Source organism: Micromys minutus (genome assembly GCF_963924665.1).
Source record: "Micromys minutus genome assembly, chromosome: 3".
NCBI classification, from domain to species: Eukaryota; Metazoa; Chordata; class Mammalia; order Rodentia; family Muridae; genus Micromys; species Micromys minutus.
The window spans coordinates 33,309,467-33,328,238 of record NC_137972.1 but is presented as its reverse complement, the minus strand read 5'-3'; the positions used below and the strand labels follow the sequence as shown (position 1 = coordinate 33,328,238).

Here is an 18,772-nt window from a genome sequence, read left to right as displayed (position 1 = left end):
ACCGAGGAGTGTATGAGGGCATTGCCAAAGCATTTAATGGAGGAGGGAAGACCCACCGTGTGGACAGCACCGGTCTATTGCTAGGGTCCTGCAGTGGTGAAACCGAGAACTCAGCTCTGGCTGGATGTCTTGACCATGGGCAGCCCCAGGCTCACCACAATGAACTCATAACCGTGAGACAAAGTCAGCTCCTTCCTAAGCTGTTCCTGTCAGCTATTCTGTCAAAGCAATGAAACAGTAACTAACACAGGGAACTGAATGGCCCCTGACCAATGACATCACCCTGTGAACTGGTGGAAGCTAGTCACCAATCTAAAAGTGTCAGCGACGTGTATATGAAGTTGACACCTCTGTTCTTCAACCAAACAAGTCATTGGCCCACAGACCATCTCTTGCCCAGTGCTTGGTGTCAGTCTGGGGTAGGGATGGTATCTGTTCATTTTATTTCCTCCTAGCACAGTGGTTCTCAACCTTCCTAGTACTGCGATCCTTTAATACATGTCCTCATGTTGTAGTGACACCAACCATACAATTATTTTACTGCTACTTTATAACTGTAATTTTGCTACTGTTATGAATTGTAATGTAAATATCTGTATTTTCTGATGGTCCCAGGTAACTCCCATGAATGGGTTGTTCAACCTCCAAAGGAGGTTGAAAACCACTGTCCCTGTGGGTCATGAACAATTTTAAGACCATGAAGACCCATCTTCTGGCTTCAAGGCAGGTACCCTACAGGCTGAAGATGCAGACCAGATCTCAACCAGTTCTCTGTCCGTTTCTTCTGAGGGCTCAGCCTGAGCTGGTCCTAGGCTACACTGTGAAATGTTCAGGACAGTAAAAGGTGCATGAGATTGGACAAAGCCTATTTGCTCCTCCCCAGATTAAGGTCATAAAAGTCATAGAAAGCTATTCACTGAGTTGGATAAGGTGGCACACGCCTGTAAACACAACACTCAGGAGATGGAAGCTGGTGGATCATCACAAACCTTCCTTATCTACATATTAAGACTCTGCTGGAAGAAAGGAAGGAAGGGAGGGAGGGAGGGAGGGAGGGAGGGAGGGAGGAAAGAAGAGGAAGAAAGAAAGGGAGAGAAGAAAATCTACCCACTGGAAGGAAAGATTAGATCTATGCAACAGTTGGTTTGCAAGATCGCTTTATGAACCAAAATCCTGGAGATCGTGCTTTCAGAGAGTCAAAAGCTAAGTCTGGATAGTTTAGACGTTCTCTCTTCTCTCTGTGGCTGGTTGGCCTGGTAGGGTTTTAGAAAGAGGAGCAGGTGTTTTCTACATGCAGACTGGTTTCTACAGGAAGAGATCAAGTACTCTAGCTCTTCAGTGGGTTCACAGACTCCTGACCTGTTTTAGTTACCCTAGAATAATAGAGTCATGGTTCTGGCATGCTTGGAGTTGGGGTTTGGGGAGATTGGGTTTCCACCCTACCTATAGCTAAAGGAGTTCTTCAGTGAAGAGCATCTCATTGGGGTCCCTCTCCTCCCCTCTCTTCTGGCTTGGGTACCACAGGAGATGGTGGTTTTCTGAATGATGACTACGGTGTTCTGAGCATCTACAACATGTCTATTCTGGCCTGGTGCTCTACAGCTTTGTCCCCCGTGTATCTGCATCTCTGTAACTCTTCAAAGCAAGAAACTGAGCATCAGAGAGGACACACATTCCCATAATTAATAAATGGCAGAACCTGAATTTGAGTCCAGATCTCTTAGACTTCAGAACCTGCATTTTTGTGATCATTAATAAAAATGAGTCTCACCATTTGAGTCTTTACTGTGTGCAGGGCACTGTGCAAGAGATTTTATGCATGCATTTCATCTAGACAGAGTGTTGTCTTCATCTAACAGATGAGGATATGGAGGATTCACAGGGTAGACAGATTCCCCATGTCATATAGTTAGAAACTAGCAGATTTGGGCCACAACCGACTGTTTTCACTCCAGTATCAGCAACCATGCCCCTGACTGGGATGATTTGTTACCATGGTATGAACACAACAGAAACTCAGCAGGAAATCTTATATGTAATTTTGAATTTTTGCTCTTTCCCAAGGCTAGTGATGCATAGTATGGCAGTACTGTTTTCAAGGCTGGACATCGGCAGCAAACCATGGCTGCCTGAGATCACTAGAGGAAACCAACATTCTGCAATGCAAAAACTTCTACATACCAGCATTCAATAAACCCTGTGAGACACAAAGCATTCTGTTACAGCATAGGTTTTTTGCTAGATAATTTTGACCCATAATTGTAGGCCACCGTAGGTGTTCAGAACACACTTAAGGTAGGTGGGACATGGCTGCAATGTTAGTTGGTTTAACTTACCATATTTTTAACGTATCATGAGTTTATCAAGACACTGAGCCTCAGTGCCAAGCCTGCCTTCATTGGCATCTTGCCACGCACACTAGATAGGCACACTCACATCCTTACTCAGACATCCAATTAAAATCCCAAGCAATGAGCCCTTTGGCAGGCTACTAGAGGCATCACTTAGGTGAAGTGTGATACATATCAGAATCAGCAATGTAGGAGGCAGGGGCAGGCAGATCTCTGAGTTCAAGACTAGCCTGGCCTACTGAGAGAGTTCCAGGACAGCCAGGCTACACAGAGAAACCCTGTCTCAAAATAACTAAAAAATAATAATCGGCATGTGTCTAAGCAATTAGAACCTGTCCGATGGTGCTTAGGCAACTGGTAAGGGAGAGATAAAAAAAGCTGCAGGTTTGTGGCAACACATGAATGAGGATGAGTGTTCCAAAGCTGAGCCTGAGCCTCTTTCCTGACAGCAGGCCTGCCCATAGTGACTCCAGGGACTTGCTCTCATGGTCCAGTCGTCCTTCTGGACAACACACATCAGTGTCTTAAAGACAACAGAGCCCCTCACTAGGCCACAGATAATCAATCCTTCCAACTTTGTCAGGCAAATGGAATTTGTCCCACTTGTGGGAGACATGCTTTTACCACCAAAGTCTGGAATAAAACGCCAAGGAGAGCCTTTGTCTGAAGAGCCCTGGGAAGGCTTTTTCCAGCCCCCTGACAGGCAAAGCTTGAAACTGGGGACTGTGGGGAGCATTTCTGACTCTTCTGAGATCTTTCTCCGGAGGGACCAGGATACGCCTTTCACATGCTCTTCTCCGCTCTCTCCTTCCTGGAAACTACACAGGCATTTGATTGGTTGGAAAGCGAGAGCATCACTGTCTGTTTACAAAACTAGCCAATTAAATTTTCCATCCTGAAGTTCTCTCTTCAGCCCCAGCTATGTCGTTTCTGCTGAGGACTTGGACTAAGCTTTTAAATCCTTTTAAAGAAGTACAAGGTAATGTTTTCCAGAAAACAATCTTAACATGTCATAGGACTACCCTGAATTCTTTGTGCTCCCTTTATACTTCTATTTCCCTTTGATAGCTAGTCCAGACCTTATTTCGAGTGCCTTCTGTGTGGCAGTTCTAGATACAAGGATTCGAGAATGAATAAAAATGAGGCTCCTGTGTTCAATGAGCTCACGAGGAGACAGACACATAAACAAGGCCGCTGTAGCAGCAGCGCATCTTGGGAGAAACCAGATAAAAACCAGAACTACTGAGCACCATGTACTCCGGTCGAGTTTGCTTCTCACACATCACATCATCTAAGCCTCACAGCAACTACGATGTAGGGCAGACAAGCCCTCTGTTCACAGCCAGAGGTGCCCGATAGAGAACGGAGATGGGGCTCGTCCAAAAGACAGACCAGGAATAGAATGCTAGTCCCAGACTCTGGCCCACAGCACTAACAAATGCCCTGTCATAAACCAGAGTTAAAATATTGGGGGTGATCTTTCCATTAGATACCTATCTATCTATCTATCTGTCTGTCTATCTATCTATCTATCTCATAGAATTCTGAAAAAGGGTGTGGGAGAATATTCTCACTACATGGAGGAATAACAGAGAAATACAATTAATCACTGCACTGGTGTTTGCCATCCATGTGAAGCGTTCAGGAAGGTGATAACAACTCTGGCAGAACGCTCTTTTTTCCCCTTCACAGTTCCTCTGAAGGCTGAGCTTCCTTTTGAGCAGTTTTTCCAATCAATCTGGAGTCTGGGAGAGGAGCTTGCTCTTGGAGCCCACATTTAGCATGCACAAACTCCTAGGTTTAATCCCCTGTGGTTCATAATAAATAAGTAATAGGTTACAAATAAATATTAAAGTCTTTACTCTGTGAAGCTTCTGTTTTAAAACAAACAAACAAACAAACAATATGTCCTTTTGGAAGTCCACCAAAATCGAAGACTATGAAAGTTTCTTTTCAAATCCCTTTTCCCACTATAACCAGTCACTGATATCATGTCTGCCCTGCCCCACCCCACCCCCCCAGTCACCTAGGTAAGCCTCATATAAATCAGAAAGAACCATCAGGTCCTTTATACCCAACTGGACAGATTTCCTTTTTCTTTTTAACAGAACTATTAGTAATATACATACTTCAAGTGTTTTTCCTTCCTCATAATTGAATAGTCTATTTAATTATTAAATTTCTATTTTCAAAACCACACAGGGCTGGGATGTAGCTCAGTGATGGAGTGGGATATGTGAAGCCCTGAGTTCTGTTCCCAGCATGGGGGGGGGGAGGGGTACCTTTCAGTCCCAGGCATTCTGGGAGCTAAAGGTTACCCAGAAGACTTGGTCAAGTGCAAGAACCACACTGCACAAAACCAGTCCCCAAAATGGCACCACAGAAACCTCTATACAATGGTTATGAACTGTTAGAGGACCCAAGTTCCTAAGGAACATACATTTTGCCCAGAAACACAAGAAGGGCCTAAAAAAATGCTAGCAAACAATGTGAAGTCATTGATTGCACAAGAAGAGGCCATCAGGGATCCAGGGAAGCCTAAGGAGGCTCAGCTCCAGACACCAAAGGGTTCCAACCACAGGGTCCAGCAACTTGCTGTTATCACCCACCCCAAGCCTTAGAAGAGGATTTATGGCCACATGGCCAAGGGCAGCAAGGTTCAACTCAAGGCCTAGGCTGCAGCTTTGGCTCTGGTTCCCAAAGTTGCCCAGGCTCCCGAGAAGACTCCGTCACTAAAGCCTCTATGTGTCAGTGTGAAGACAGACACAGGGGTGGCCCACCCCACACCGTTTGCAGATTACGGATAGTCTTTCCCAAACAGTGCAACCTATGACATTTGAGATGCAGGTTTCTGTGACCCACGACTGGAGGTCCCAGTGGCTCCTGAGGGTCAAGAACTCAGATCTGAATTTGTTACATGCTCCTCCCAGTTACTGTGCCAGAGACTTTGTTGGAGAAGGCAAAACAAACAGTAAGCTTTCCACCACTTAGAACTTTCTTTTGCCAGCAATCCTGCTGGGAACCTGGGATGTTTTTTAATCTCCTTTACCACAGCTTCTCTAGAAGCTAGGGGTTCACAGCCCCAGGTGGTAAATGATGGCACCCCACTTGGTTTAGTTAACATTTCCCCATTTCTTTCAGATGCCATTGTGTGCTAAGGATGTACTAAAAATTCTTATGTGTCATTTTAACACACACACACACACACACACACACACACACACACACTGTGAGGAACTATGACCCTCCTTTCTCAAGCAGAAAAAAAAAAAAAAAAAAAACAGTGCAAAGAAAATCCAATGCCTTTCCTCCATCGTGAGCTACTCCGTCTGACAGGCCATGAGCTGATTCACGTCTGTGCAGTGTGCGGTGCCTACACTGTTAACAGCCCCCTTCCCCATTCTAGATCCCTCATGCAGCTAGTGTGACTTTTGCCTAACTACACACAGCCACAGTGCTTTTTATCTCTCCGGTTAATCCACAGCTCTAATCACAGCTCTAGTTCCACCCCAGAAACACCTATTCCATGACTGTAGTCTGGGTCCTGAGAACAGCTGTTACATTGTTACATTGTTACATTGTCCTCTTCTGGGAACTATTCCGATCATTTATGCCTGCCCACTTGAGTTGTTCTCTTAGATGCACTTAGACCTACTGGTCCCTTAAATATCTGGATGATTTTTGACCCTGTTCTAATGGAAGGATGATTCTGTCTGGGTCCTAAAGATCTCTGGAAATACTGGCTATGATATAAGCTTGGCTAATCTGATCCAGCCTTACAGATCAATATCAGAAAATCGCCAAGAGCACTTCCAACCATTTAGATCTGTCTGTTACCAGTTCTCCCTGGATTCTCTGCACAGCCCCTTACATAACATTCAGCACTTTAGTAATTACAAGTTACAAGGTGTATTCCCCATAGAATGATAAAGTCTACAAACACAGCAGACCCAGCAGGCACTCAATAAATACTTGTTAAACTAAATCAACTGAGGTGGGCCACCCCAGTCTCAGCATTTCTCTCACACTCACTCCAGTAACACAATTCTGTGTTTCTGGCAGATGACACTCAGGCCTCTGCCACTTTTGAAGCAGAGTTTTAGTGGTGATACTGTGCCAAGTTGGAGCCAAAGATGCGGAGACGCTCAGCCTAAGTCCTGAACTAAGGACCAGGCAATGACAGAACCCCAGAACACAGGATGGAACAAAGGCCAGTGAGAGTTCAAGGATGGTGAAGGCAAACAAGCAATCCTTTATCAGATGTCTGGGGCCAGGGACTGTTTTCTGCCTCAGTTTCCCCAAGGTAGCACATCATAAGAAAGCTGAAACATCCTGTCTAAAGAAGCCACTGGTTCAATGGTTAAGAGTACTGACTGCTTTTCCAGAGGTCCTGAGTTCCATTCCCAGCACCCACGTGGTGGCTCATGGCCATCTGTAATGGGATCCAATTCCATCTTCTGGTGTGTCTGAAGAGAGTGACAGTATTTTCCATAAATAAAATAGATAAACAAATCCTTTTTTAAAAGCCATTCATCAAAGTAAAACCAATGCAATTGTCTAACAATACTAATGGCTGCACCATGACCAAAACTCCTAACCCTGGTAGAAAGAGGGTTCGTCCTGACTGAGAGATTTCAGTCCATCACATCCAGGAGGACAGGCCAGCAGGACTGTGGGTGGCAGTTATTCTCATGGTGTAGACAGGAGCAGACAGAGCTAGCCTGTACCAGAGGTAGACCTAACCTTCAAAGGCCCACCCCCAGAGACTACTTCCACCAATTGGACCCTACCTCCTGAAACAGCAAATAGAGACCAAGCTCTTATACATGGCCTGTGGGGAACTTGGCACATTCAAACCATAACACTGACTCCTGCCTGAAAATGTCTCAATGAAACAAGGGCCCAAGAGCAGCCCTGTCATCCAGCTAGGTTCATTCATTATTACAAACTAAGTCCTAGAAATGACACCTATGCTTACTTGCCCCCCCCCAAAAAAATTAAAGTTCCCTCCCTCTCTCCCCCCTCCTCTCTCTCTCTCTCTCTCTCTCTCTCTCTCTCTCTCTCTCTCTCTCTCTCTCTCTCTCTCTGCTATAGAGGGAGTTTTCCCCCTTAGGAGCTTTTGCATCCTGCTGAGCTCATATCCATGTGAGAATCTGACCACCTGGAAAAATCTAGGCTTTTTGAGTTAGACAGATGGCTGGGAAGTGAACTGGTTTGCAGTAAACCATAGACTGAAAATCCTGCTGCCAACAGTGGGAAAGAATGGGATACTAGGTTGCAACCTCTTAGGGCTTTCTTATATTACTTTCTCTTGCTGTGATAAACATCATGACCAAAAGCAACTTGTGAAAGGAAGGGTTTGTTTCAGTTTATAGCTTAGAGAATCCATCCGAAGGCAAGGTAGGAACTAAAGGCAGGAACCTGAAGCCAGAAGCTAAGGCAGAGGCTGTGGAGAAATGTTGCTACTGTCTTGCCAGCTTGCTTTTTTTTGTCTCCCAAGACCACCTACCTAGTGGACTGAGCCCTCCCACATCAATCACTAACCAAGGAAATGCCCAAACAGACTAACCAACAGGAGCTGTCTTAAGGGAAAGCAGAATGGCAGGGAGACTGACAGGAACTAGGAAGGGGGACATTCGAAGTGGAAGGGACAGGAGTGGCTGTGGGTTTGGAAGCAGATCTAAATGGGAAGTTCACCTTTATACATTTTTGTTTTGAAGATCTGCAAAGAGCTGGGTCAGAAATGGTGGAGACAAGCCATGCCCCCACAATAGAACAGTTTTCAGCATCCTTTCAGCCATCCCATGCAAACACACAAAGCCCTCACCTGGGTGTTTGGGACACTGTAGAGCCCTGCTCTGTCTCAAGCACTAGGACTATATCCCTGAGCCGTGATCTCTCTCTCTCTCTCTCTCTCTCTCTCTCTCTCTCTCTCTCTCTTGTACTACATACAGAGATATAACAGATTTGGCAGAAGACAGACATGGTCTGGAAAGAAATGCACAGAGTGCTTGTAGCAGTTACCTCAAAAGTAGATTCTAGACTTTTCTCCTTCTTTCTATATTTTTCTTTATTTTTAAAGCTTTTGAAATAATAAACGTCTAAAACAACCATGATTAAAAATGAAGTTATAAAAAAAAAAAAAAAAAAAACCTGTGACTTTTGTGGTCATGTTGTTTGTATCAGCATTATTCAGAATATCTGAAATGCAAGAGCAACGCCAGTGTCCACTGACAAACAGGTCAATAAACAAAATGTCATCTGCCCATATGATGGGACGATAAACCAGCCTGTACCAGTGGGAGCAGTCAGGGCTCGAGACATACCTTGACAAGTGGGTGCTTGCCCAGAACCCACACAATGGAAGTAGAGAATGAACTCACACTAGTTGTGTTCTCACCTCCACTTGCATACATCACACACACACACACACACACACACACACACCCCTACCCCATATACATACATTCATACATAGATTCATACATACATGCATGTAATTTAAATTATTCAAATAAAAAATTTTAAGTAAGAAAATTCTGACAAATGCTACAACGTAGATATGTGTCTCCATGCTGGGGAGAATGAACTGAGCACCTTGTCCGTGGTCAAAGACTCACGGGACCTGCTGGTTGAAAAGCGTTTCAGTCTCTCCAGCATAGACTCCCATTATCCACAGGTCAAATGCATCATCGTCTCCCAAACACCAGGCCCCTTGGTGACCTCTCAGCCTTATGACCATTTTATTCTCTCTTCAGAAAATGCTTTCCACTACCCAGAGAGTTTCTAGTTACCCTTCAAAAACCTGCCCCCCCCCAAAAAAAAGTTGTGCTCCTATTACGACCTCTACAGTTCTCCAAGGCAACAACTCAATTCCTTATCTGAATATCCGCAGTACAGGGCCCCAACACTCTTACCACAGTAGATGCCACTGTGTTGTACATCTTTCTAGAAAACCAAGTGTGAAAGAGGAGCTTGAGGAACACTTGGCCCTTTCCATCTTCCCATCTCATACGTATTAGAAATTCAGCTAATAGACTGTGTTCTATTCCCTGCACTAACCTATCAGTAACCGCCTTAAGTCATCTATTACGTGGCTCTGCATTAGGGTCTCATCTCCAGACCCTTCCCCTTTTAAGTCACCTCTCAGCTGTGCTGGCGGGAGCCTAGATCTGCTGCATCCTGGAGACGACATCTGTGTAATCACAAAGTCCATCACATTCAAACAAGCTCACCTACTGTGAGCACCCAATAAGTTCACCTACTGTGAGTACCTATTAAGACACCAGGAGAAGCTTTGCCTGCCAGAAAACCACAAACAAGGGACACCAAAGTTCTGAGTTTTGTCTTGCCTCCCCCCCCACCCCTTACTCAGCCTTTTGAGGCTGGAAACACAAACCTGAACCACTACTTCAGCATCAGTCTTAGCTTCAGCTCTAGAGAAGCAAATAAATAAACACAGGAGGGAATCACCATGAAGTCTGAATGCTAAAGAACTCCGGTCAGCTGACCAATGAAGGGCTGCCGCATGGCTCTTGGAGGTAACAGGTAGCCAGAGAGTTAAGCTGAGTACCAGAGAGCCAAGCAAGTGGCTATCCAGGAAAAAAAGCATTCTAGAAAAGGGGAAATTGGAGACCTTGAGGAGTCAGCAGAGACCAACGGACAGGAAGTGAAGACTAGAGAGAGCAGTCTAGGGTCCTTGATGAAAGACATCAGCAGACACTACTGAGGGACTGTAAACAGAGGACATCACACTTCACTGTAAGGACATCTGCTAGATGCCCTGCTGTTGGGAGACAGGCCATGGGGACAAAATAAGAGAAGAAGACCAATTAGAAGTATGGCTGTCAATGTGGATAAGTCTGTCTCCTGGAAGTCATTTGGTAGTATCTGGAAATTTGTTTGGTTGTCACAAATTGGGGCAGGTTGGTCACTGCTATCTAGCAGGCAAAGGTCACATTAGACAACTAAGTTCTCTCAACCAAAAAAGACCCAGGTCATGTCAATCCCACCAAGAACTGATCAGTGTCATACTGTGGCCATGATGATGAGGAAGGAACAAACGTCCCCACATGCAGAAATAGTAAACAGTTTTCTAAGGTCACTGTTGTCCCTTTTCAATTCAGAGAACATGGCGTTTTCAATCAGCTCAGAGATAATATGGAGAAAGAGCCAACTCTGGACTTTGGACTTTCAAGTACTTAGTCCTTGGGAAGAAAAGAATGTGGGTTGGCCAGAGATGTAGCTCAGTTAGTACAGTGTTGGCCTACCATACACAAGGCCCTGGGTTTGACAAGACCTAGAATGCATGAGTCTGTATCTAAAACAAAGCAAACAAAACAGCAGGAAAACAATGAATGTAGGTCATTGTTTTTTAAAACTTCTTTAAAAGTTCTGGGAAGACCTCAAGACTAAGTGGATAAGAATTCTTACTCTTGCACAGGAGCCAAGTAGTTCCCAACACTAATATCAGGTGGCTCACAGCTGCCTATAACTCAAAATGCAGGGGATATGACGCCCTCTTCTGGAGCACTTAGGCACCTACACTCACACATGCATACACACACGCACATACACACACACACACACACACACACACACAAATAAATCTTTAAAAGAGAAAACCTGATTTCTCAGTGTGAGAATATCACCTTTCCTCTCATTTTATGCTATGTACACCTATGCATATTCACATGCATGTACAAATATGCAGATAAAAATCTCTTACGCCAGAGAAGTGAGTTAGAAAAATAATGTGAATGTAGAAGTCATGGGTCTATAAGGAAAAAAGTTTTGTTCTCTACTCCACCCACCACAGGGGAAGGAAGGTGCAGTGGTTACCAGATTCATGGGAACTGAAAAGAGACAGAGCCTCTGTTAGAGCAGAGATCACGGCTCACAGGGACAACCAAGATGGTTAAAGGACAATGTCCAGAGTCAGTGTGCATGTGAATGACATGATGCCCCTCCATCTCTGCATATTACATATAAGAAATAAGGAAAGAAGGCATCCAAAGGTCAAAGAATAATTACTAGCATGGACTGACCACTGAAGACTGAATAAGAAAGATGACACTCCAGCTCTGAAGTTGACACACTCAGACTGATCATACATTATAACCAATGGCTCACATCGCTCTCGCTTTTAGGCCATAACCCTAGAGGAATCAGTAGAGAGGCCCCAAATTGTCATCCAGCAAATGGTGAGACATCCAGAGACATGACATGGAAACCAAGTGACAGAAGAAAGGAAAGAAAGCGTATTTCTTATGCCTCTGAGTTGTGGCCCAGGTTGATTTATTCAGAGCTGCAGGAGTCATGGACTCCCCAGTTTTTCTCTGCGCAGTCATCACTGAGCACAATTCTAGGGGCAGTGCAAAGTCCACTCAAGACACCTTGAACATCCCCTACCACCATACACATTGTACTGTCGCACAGACAAACACACCCACACATATCCTACAGGCAGCATATGTTGATCAGGACACAGCTGTTTCCAAATTGCCATTTAAGTCAGTAGCTGAGAACCCCACAGTTGAAAATGTCAAAGCTCACATGTTGTGGGTGACCACACAGCACCACACTGACATTACTTAGCAGAAATGGGCATGCATTTGTTTCCCTCGGCCCCTCTTCAAACTGCCTCCTGATAAAAGCTCTGTAGGAATCAGGAATGGGGAACAAGAAGACATGGGTAATCTATGAGTTGTACAGGTTGACATGTTTTAAACCATGAGCCAAGAAAGGATCTCCCAAACCAGTTGGGGTAAGAGGCTTTCGGGATGGACAAAGTTCGGGGAGACAGACCTGACTCTTCAGTTCACCTCTAATACTGCCAAGGGTGACAGAAGCCAGTTTCATCTGGTTTATCCTAGAATTGGAACACACGATTATTTTCTTTCACCCAACACACCATGCTGACCCAATCAGCATCTTATCTTCCTGCACCAGTGAAAATTAGAAAATGGATTCTTTTTTGAACCTAGCTTTACCAGGGTCCCCTTCGGAGTCTAATGCAACTGATTTTATTTCTCTAAACGTCATCTCTTCATCTAGAGAACTGGTGAGTCTCTAGCAGAGGTAGAGAGGTCACCAAATAAGAGAAAATGCACTTACCTTCCTCCACTAACTAGAATTACATAAACCAAAGGGTGGCCAGTAACAGTACCTGCCCAGTGGATGGGAGAGGAACTCTCTCGAGAAATGGCCAAAATGGACCCTTAGATCTACTGATGGGGCAGCTGGAAGGAAATCTGCACCCCATCAAGATTTGTGCAAGACCTACTAGCTCCCAACACATCCTCCACCAAATCTCTACTAACAAACACCAGAGACAATGTAGGAAGCTCAGCAAGCCAGGGAGGGGTCTTTCTTCACACAGTAAAGCACCTCCTCTCAATAGAACTGGAAGTGTGATATTCTTGACCAAGTGTTTGTATCCTCCGAAATGCATGTGTGAGCCCACCCCACCCCCAGCACAATGGTACTGAGAGGTAAGGGATAAGGCCAACAGTGAGTCCCTTACTGATGCTGAGTGCTTGATCTTTGTGAGAATGCTCTGGGGAAAGGCCAAGTGAGCAGACAAGTAGCATGCAGCTGTCTAGAAGCCAGGAAGCGGCCTCTCACTCAAAGCCTAATTTCCTGGCACCTTGATCTTGGAATTGCCAGCCACCTGAACTGGGAGAAAGAAGTAAAAGCGCAGTCCAGGTTGGGGAGGGGTGTGTGGCAAAGGAAACACTTCCCGATCACTCACAGCCAGTTACAAACTAAGCACACTGAAGAAAAACAAAGATGGCTCCATGCGATTCTGCCCTTGGGAATTCATGGATGAAGGTCTAATCTCTAGATTTTGATGAAGAGTAATAATGCTCAGGGTGGAGAGGCAGAGGGAAGGAGAGCTTAGGAGAGCTGGGAAGACATCGTAGGAGGAGGAAGACCATCCAGACAGCCTTTGCAGGGTAATGGGGGTTGAAGAAACAGAGCAGAGGCATCAGGAGGAGAATAAAGGCAGTGGTAGAGAAAGAGTGTGGAGCATCTGAGGAGGGGAGATGGAAAACTTCTACTGTAGCAGTAAGACCGCAGGTCTGTCTTTAGAAAAACAATGACCAAGTTAAAGAGGAAGGTGGCTAAGGCTCCACTCTTAGGATTTTTGCAGACTTTAACTTAAAGGCCGTGAGTTGTGAGCTGGTGGCCAAATGGGCTGCCTCGGCCTTATTTCACCAATGTGTTTGGTTAGAGAGAGTAGAATTTTTTTTTAAAGTTGGGCCATGGTTTAAACAACCAAGAGATTTCGTTGCAGTTCAGGTTTCCTCCCAACAGTGGGCGAACTGCCCACCCAAGGCTCACACTCCAGCCAGGCAATGACAAGCTGGAGCGAGAGGCACGTGTACCTCTAAAGCTGCCCTGCTGGCCACAGTCCCCACCACTCCCTACAGTTCTTCCCCATCTGCCCGGCTTTCCTTCTTTCATCCTGTTGAAATGCTTGAAGAACCTAAGGAGGCTCTCCAGTCGTCCGAAGGTACATGGAGGAAGCTCCCTGCAAGACTTGAGCTCATTCTGACAGTTGCAAAGTTGAATTGTGGGTTTTCTTGATCTTTTCTTATTTTTACTGTCATTTTCTAAGGGAGGTCTTAGAAGGTAAATAAAGTACCCTATACTTCTTAATCTCTCATAAAACGCCACACAAGGCTTGAGGACAAGGTCCATGTTCGACGTTGGTTGGATGAGTATTCGACCAACAGATTAATACACTCTGCTGAATGCTTATTCTCCGTACCTGCACACTTATTCATCTTTCCCCATTTTTTTTTTCAGTTTTACGATTTACAAGTTGGCCTGCGATAAATATAAATGTTCCTAAAGTCAGTCACCACACTCCTGTTTCAATTCTTGGTTGGGCTGAAACGGAAACAGGAACACAGTGAGTGAACGTGACCATTATGTCTGGCAGCGAGAGCAATTAGAGCTCAGGGTAGAGAGAATTCGGCAGATGAGATCCCCAAATGCGATCGGTGATCTCCAAGAGAACTGTGGAGGACAGCGGGATGCCAAGAAGCTGGAAACTGGCAAATGTTCTGAGTTTTCAAAACGGGGACGGGCGACAACCTGCCAGTTTCCGGCTAGGGAATGTAATGTCACTCTCAAGCAAGGTTCTCAAGCAGATTGTAAAGGGACACTTAGGAGAACCTAAGATAGGAAGTAATGTCTGTTTGGAGCCTGAGTCAGGGAACCGAGAATGTGCCAGCTCAAATGTACCCCAATCCCTAGCCTAGGAGAGCGGAGATGTGCAGCGCGCATGCGCGGCAAAGGCAGTGCGCAGAGCCAAAGGGCAAAGGTACCACAGGGATATACTAGAAGTATTGCAAGCAGCATGAAAGAAGGACAACTGTTCTCTTTCTTCCACCATATTGATAAAGTACGGACAGTTAAATCTCTGGGGCAGCCTTTTGGAAAACCTCTTTAAAACCATGAAGCTCTCCTGCAAGTTTCTGGCACTTGTGGAAAAAATTGAAACTATAGGCAGGCTTCAAAGTGACAACAAATGGTCGCACTTAAGAATGACTGTGCATTTGGACAGGAAGTGTGCCCTCGGATCTATCGTAACTGTCACCTCCCCTTCTACCGCTGTCAGTAAGGTGTGCCACCTCCCTCAAATCATCTGCCTCCTATCTTGCAAGCACCCAACACGTTGAGATTTGCAACCCAGGAAGCAGCAGAGCAAAGGTGAAAGAAGGACTGGGTTGTAGCTCTGTTGGTTGGCAGAGCGGTTCACTTACCATGCAGGAAGCCCTGGGTTCAATCCCCAGCATGGCATAAACCCAGCTATGTGGTTATGCTATAACCCCAGTACGTAGGAGGTGGGTGGAGGCAAGGGGATCAGAAATTTAAAATCATCCTTGGCTAGACAGTATAAGGCTATCCTGGGCTACATGAGACACCCACACACACAACCCCCAAATACACAAGTGATATGATGAAGACAGCAAACAGTAGTGGCTCGTGTTACCAAAGCAACTAAGAGGAAGTACAGTCAGGGGCACAACTGGTGGCTCCCAACCCCCAAAGAGTGGACAGTCACAGAGACAAGTCTGTCCTGTTCTAAGAAGTTTCCAAGAAGAAAAACCTATAGAAGCATTAGGTGATACCATCTAAGGAAAAAAGATTTCCACGAGCCATAGCTAACCAAACAAAATCTATGAACCTAGAAGATGCTGAGTTTCCCATCCCTAGAACACACAAGCACAGGTCTACAGTCAGATTCAGATATCTGGGAGGCAAGAGAAGGCTTGAATCTAAACATGTTTACAAAGGAAATGCTATCTGAAAGTACCCATCCTTTGTTAAGTCAGTGAAACTCAACATCATTTCAAACAATCAGAAGTTCGATCACAAAATCCACCATCTATGAGATCTGTCTAATGAAAGTAACTGGCACAAAGCATTATTTTCGCTCATGGATCAAACATTCCTCAGAGACAAGCCACAAAGGCCGAGGGACAAAAGTAAGATGGGAACAATGGGACGCCATCAAGAGGCCACCAGTGCCCGGCATAACACTGCCATCTGCTACTGACATCAATCCTTCAAGGGGCTGTGTCAGCCAGACAATGTACCAGGGACACCAGGCCTGGGAAGATACCGGCCTTGCGACCTTGGGTAAGTCATTGAACACCGCCAGGCCTCAGTGTCTTACCTCTGCACCTGGGCTCATTCTAAGCCTTTTGTGCATCGTGTGGGCCAAGAGCAGTGAAGTCTGGGACTGAGCCCCAGAAACCAGAGGTCCCATCAATCCTTACCAGAGTAATTAACAAACAAGGCTGGGGATGAAAGCTGAACCCTGGCACACACTTGAGCAAGTGCTCTACCACTGAGCTACCTGCCAGGGCAGGCCAACAAATAACACGTTGGGAGGAAAGATTTCAAAGGGCCTGAGGTACATCAGTCCTACGATCAGAATCTATGGATGCCAACTACAGGTGAAAAAAAATTAAACTCAACCAGAGTGTAAAGACATCCAGACTCTAGAAGGGACAAGATCTTTTGGACAAATTTCCTGAAGAAACCCATTTCTGTTGGCTTGTATGTGTTGGTCAGTTGTTAAGTTAAAGGTGAAAGAAAGCGAATTTGCTGGAACAACTGATGCCTCCTGGGTACTCAGGAAAGGCTGATTGCCTGGTGCTAGCAAGCCTTTAAAGAGATTTCCTACCAAGCAGATTTCCTACCAAGACACACGGTGCAAACATCCCCTTCTCTTGTCTGTCATAACGTTTCTTATGGGAATCTCAATTTAAAAAGAAAGTAGTCAAGATAGTCTCAAAACATACATATACATACTCATACACACACATAAACATATATATATATACATATACACACATATACATACACACACACATATATATTCTCAAAACATACATATACACAAAAACGTGTGTGTGTATGTGTGTGTGTGTGTGTATAAATTCACTCCCTAAAAAGTAGATATACAAAATTGAAAATTGGTTTTTCTTCTGACTGGCTGGGTGAATCCCAGTCTCTGGCAGCTAAACGGCTTGTTTGTCAATTGTCAGCAAGGCTGATACATTTAAGTCACTGTATCTGACATTGAGCTGAAAACTAAGGAGGAGGCCAGGGGAGAGACCTCCCTTCCATTATCCCTGAGATCCACCAGGAGATGGTTAACATCCTGACTGGGCCCACAACCAAAAGACAGGGAAAACACAAAGTCCCCATCCCCACCCCACGCTTGTTCTCCAAAGCTTGCCCCCAAATCAGAAGGTTGAAAGCAGGACAAACAACAGGACAGACCGACAGCCTGAGGCTACTGGCTTCCTGCAGTGTGGAGCCCTCCGGCAGCATAGAAACAGGCGTGGCATCCTCTGGTCACCAGAACCTCAAAGCAGCACCCTGCTCAACAGCCTCTAAACCAGGCCTCCACACCCACTGAAGATGCAGTTTTCCCACTCTGTGTGAGACCACAACACGCCCTTCGCCGCAGCAAGGAGAGCCAAGGACTGGCAAGAAAATGGGTGCTTAGAGCCGCAGCTACTCTCCCGCACAGGCTCTACAAAGGGGAGGCAGAGCAAGAAACCTTCAGCTCTCCCTGCTTAGAAACCCTGAGGGTGAAGGAAGCCCACCGTCTGGCCCCAGGGCAGAGGCTGCTTGTTCTTTTAGCTGTGCAACTGTGGCCCTTCTCTTCCTCTCTGCCAGCAACGATTTAGGGAGCGGCTTCTGCAAGAAGTGTGGGTTCTGTGCCACCAAAGCTGGAACCAGCACCCAAAGGTCATCTCACTCTCCTAGCAGGCCGACTTTCCCCAGAACCATGGGAGCCAAGTACAGCCCAAATTGCACACTGAGGTGTTGGCTTTTAACCAAAGCTGATGACCCGAAACACAGGTGCACAGAAAGACCAGGCTGCACGCTGGAGGATAATACATTTTCTGCACAGAACTCTCTCTTTATGCTTAAATGCCTGCATTAGTCTGGATCAATATGTCCCATAACAGTTAATCCACGGCAACCCAGACCAGGCAAGAAACACTGACAAAGAAGGGCTACTTAAGGATGCTGTGGCCCCCACCCCCACCCCCCCACCCCCTGCAACCCATACTCATGCATTCGAATTTCAGCCTAGAGAAGGCAGCCTAGGCAAAAAAACAACCACCCACAAGAGCCAAAAGAAGGGATGGGGAAGCAGTTCAAAATATATATACATAAGTAGCAAAGGGCTTTCACAGTGGTGGTGACTGGGAGGAGACCTTGACTGTCAAAAATGGCCTTAGAGTGACATATCACTGGCAAGATGATGGAGTAGCGGCGACACTCCTAAAGTCCCTTCCTCACACACCTGCAATGCAGACATTTCTGCCCTTTCCGTAATTCACGCTCCCAGCCCAGGCGCTATCTGCAGTAGGAGCCAGTCTGGACTTGTGCACCCAGCGCCCAGCACCGTTCCTCCTTACAATAAGATTATTGCTGCATAGCAACTTCTCAAGAAGGCAGGGAGGCAAAGGAAAAGACAGCAAAGGGAGAGGCGGGGGGGGGGGTGGGGGGGGGGAGAGGAGGCAAAGTCCCTCGGGCCCCACTGCTCACCTTTTATTTGGGCTTCATATTCAGCAATGATCTCTTTGTCTTTCTTGAACTTAGTTTGAGATGACATCTTCCAACGTGGCAAAAAGACCTGACAGGCTGCTTGATTTATTTCTCTCTTTTCTTTCCAAGTCCTCTCCCCAGCCTGGGTAACCACACAGCAATGGTTGATTTCACAGGTTTCAGGGCTAATCTCTTTTACTTGGCTGCAGAGCCAGGGATTGAAATCCTTCTTCTGGGAGGAAAATGCTCTCTGCTGGCAGGGAAATGGCTCTAGTGGCTTGCTCTGGTCAACTCCTCTTGCAAAAGAAAAAATCACCCTGGGAGTACCA

General features: G+C 45.7%; 1 protein-coding gene across 3 annotated transcripts in view; it reads right to left on the bottom strand.

Annotated features, from left to right (window-relative positions):
• SRGAP3 (SLIT-ROBO Rho GTPase activating protein 3) overlaps positions 1 to 18,510 on the bottom strand; it is a gene marked incomplete at both ends in the record, with an annotated part of 211,084 nt that extends 192,574 nt beyond the window's left edge. For all 3 annotated transcript variants that reach the window (XM_080914537.1, XM_080914536.1, XM_080914538.1), the window contains one exon: positions 18,444 to 18,510. In XM_080914537.1, the coding sequence (XP_080770663.1) occupies positions 18,444 to 18,510 (67 nt within the window). The remainder of the gene's footprint in view (positions 1 to 18,443) is intronic.
• Positions 18,511 to 18,772: the final 262 nt, after the last annotated feature.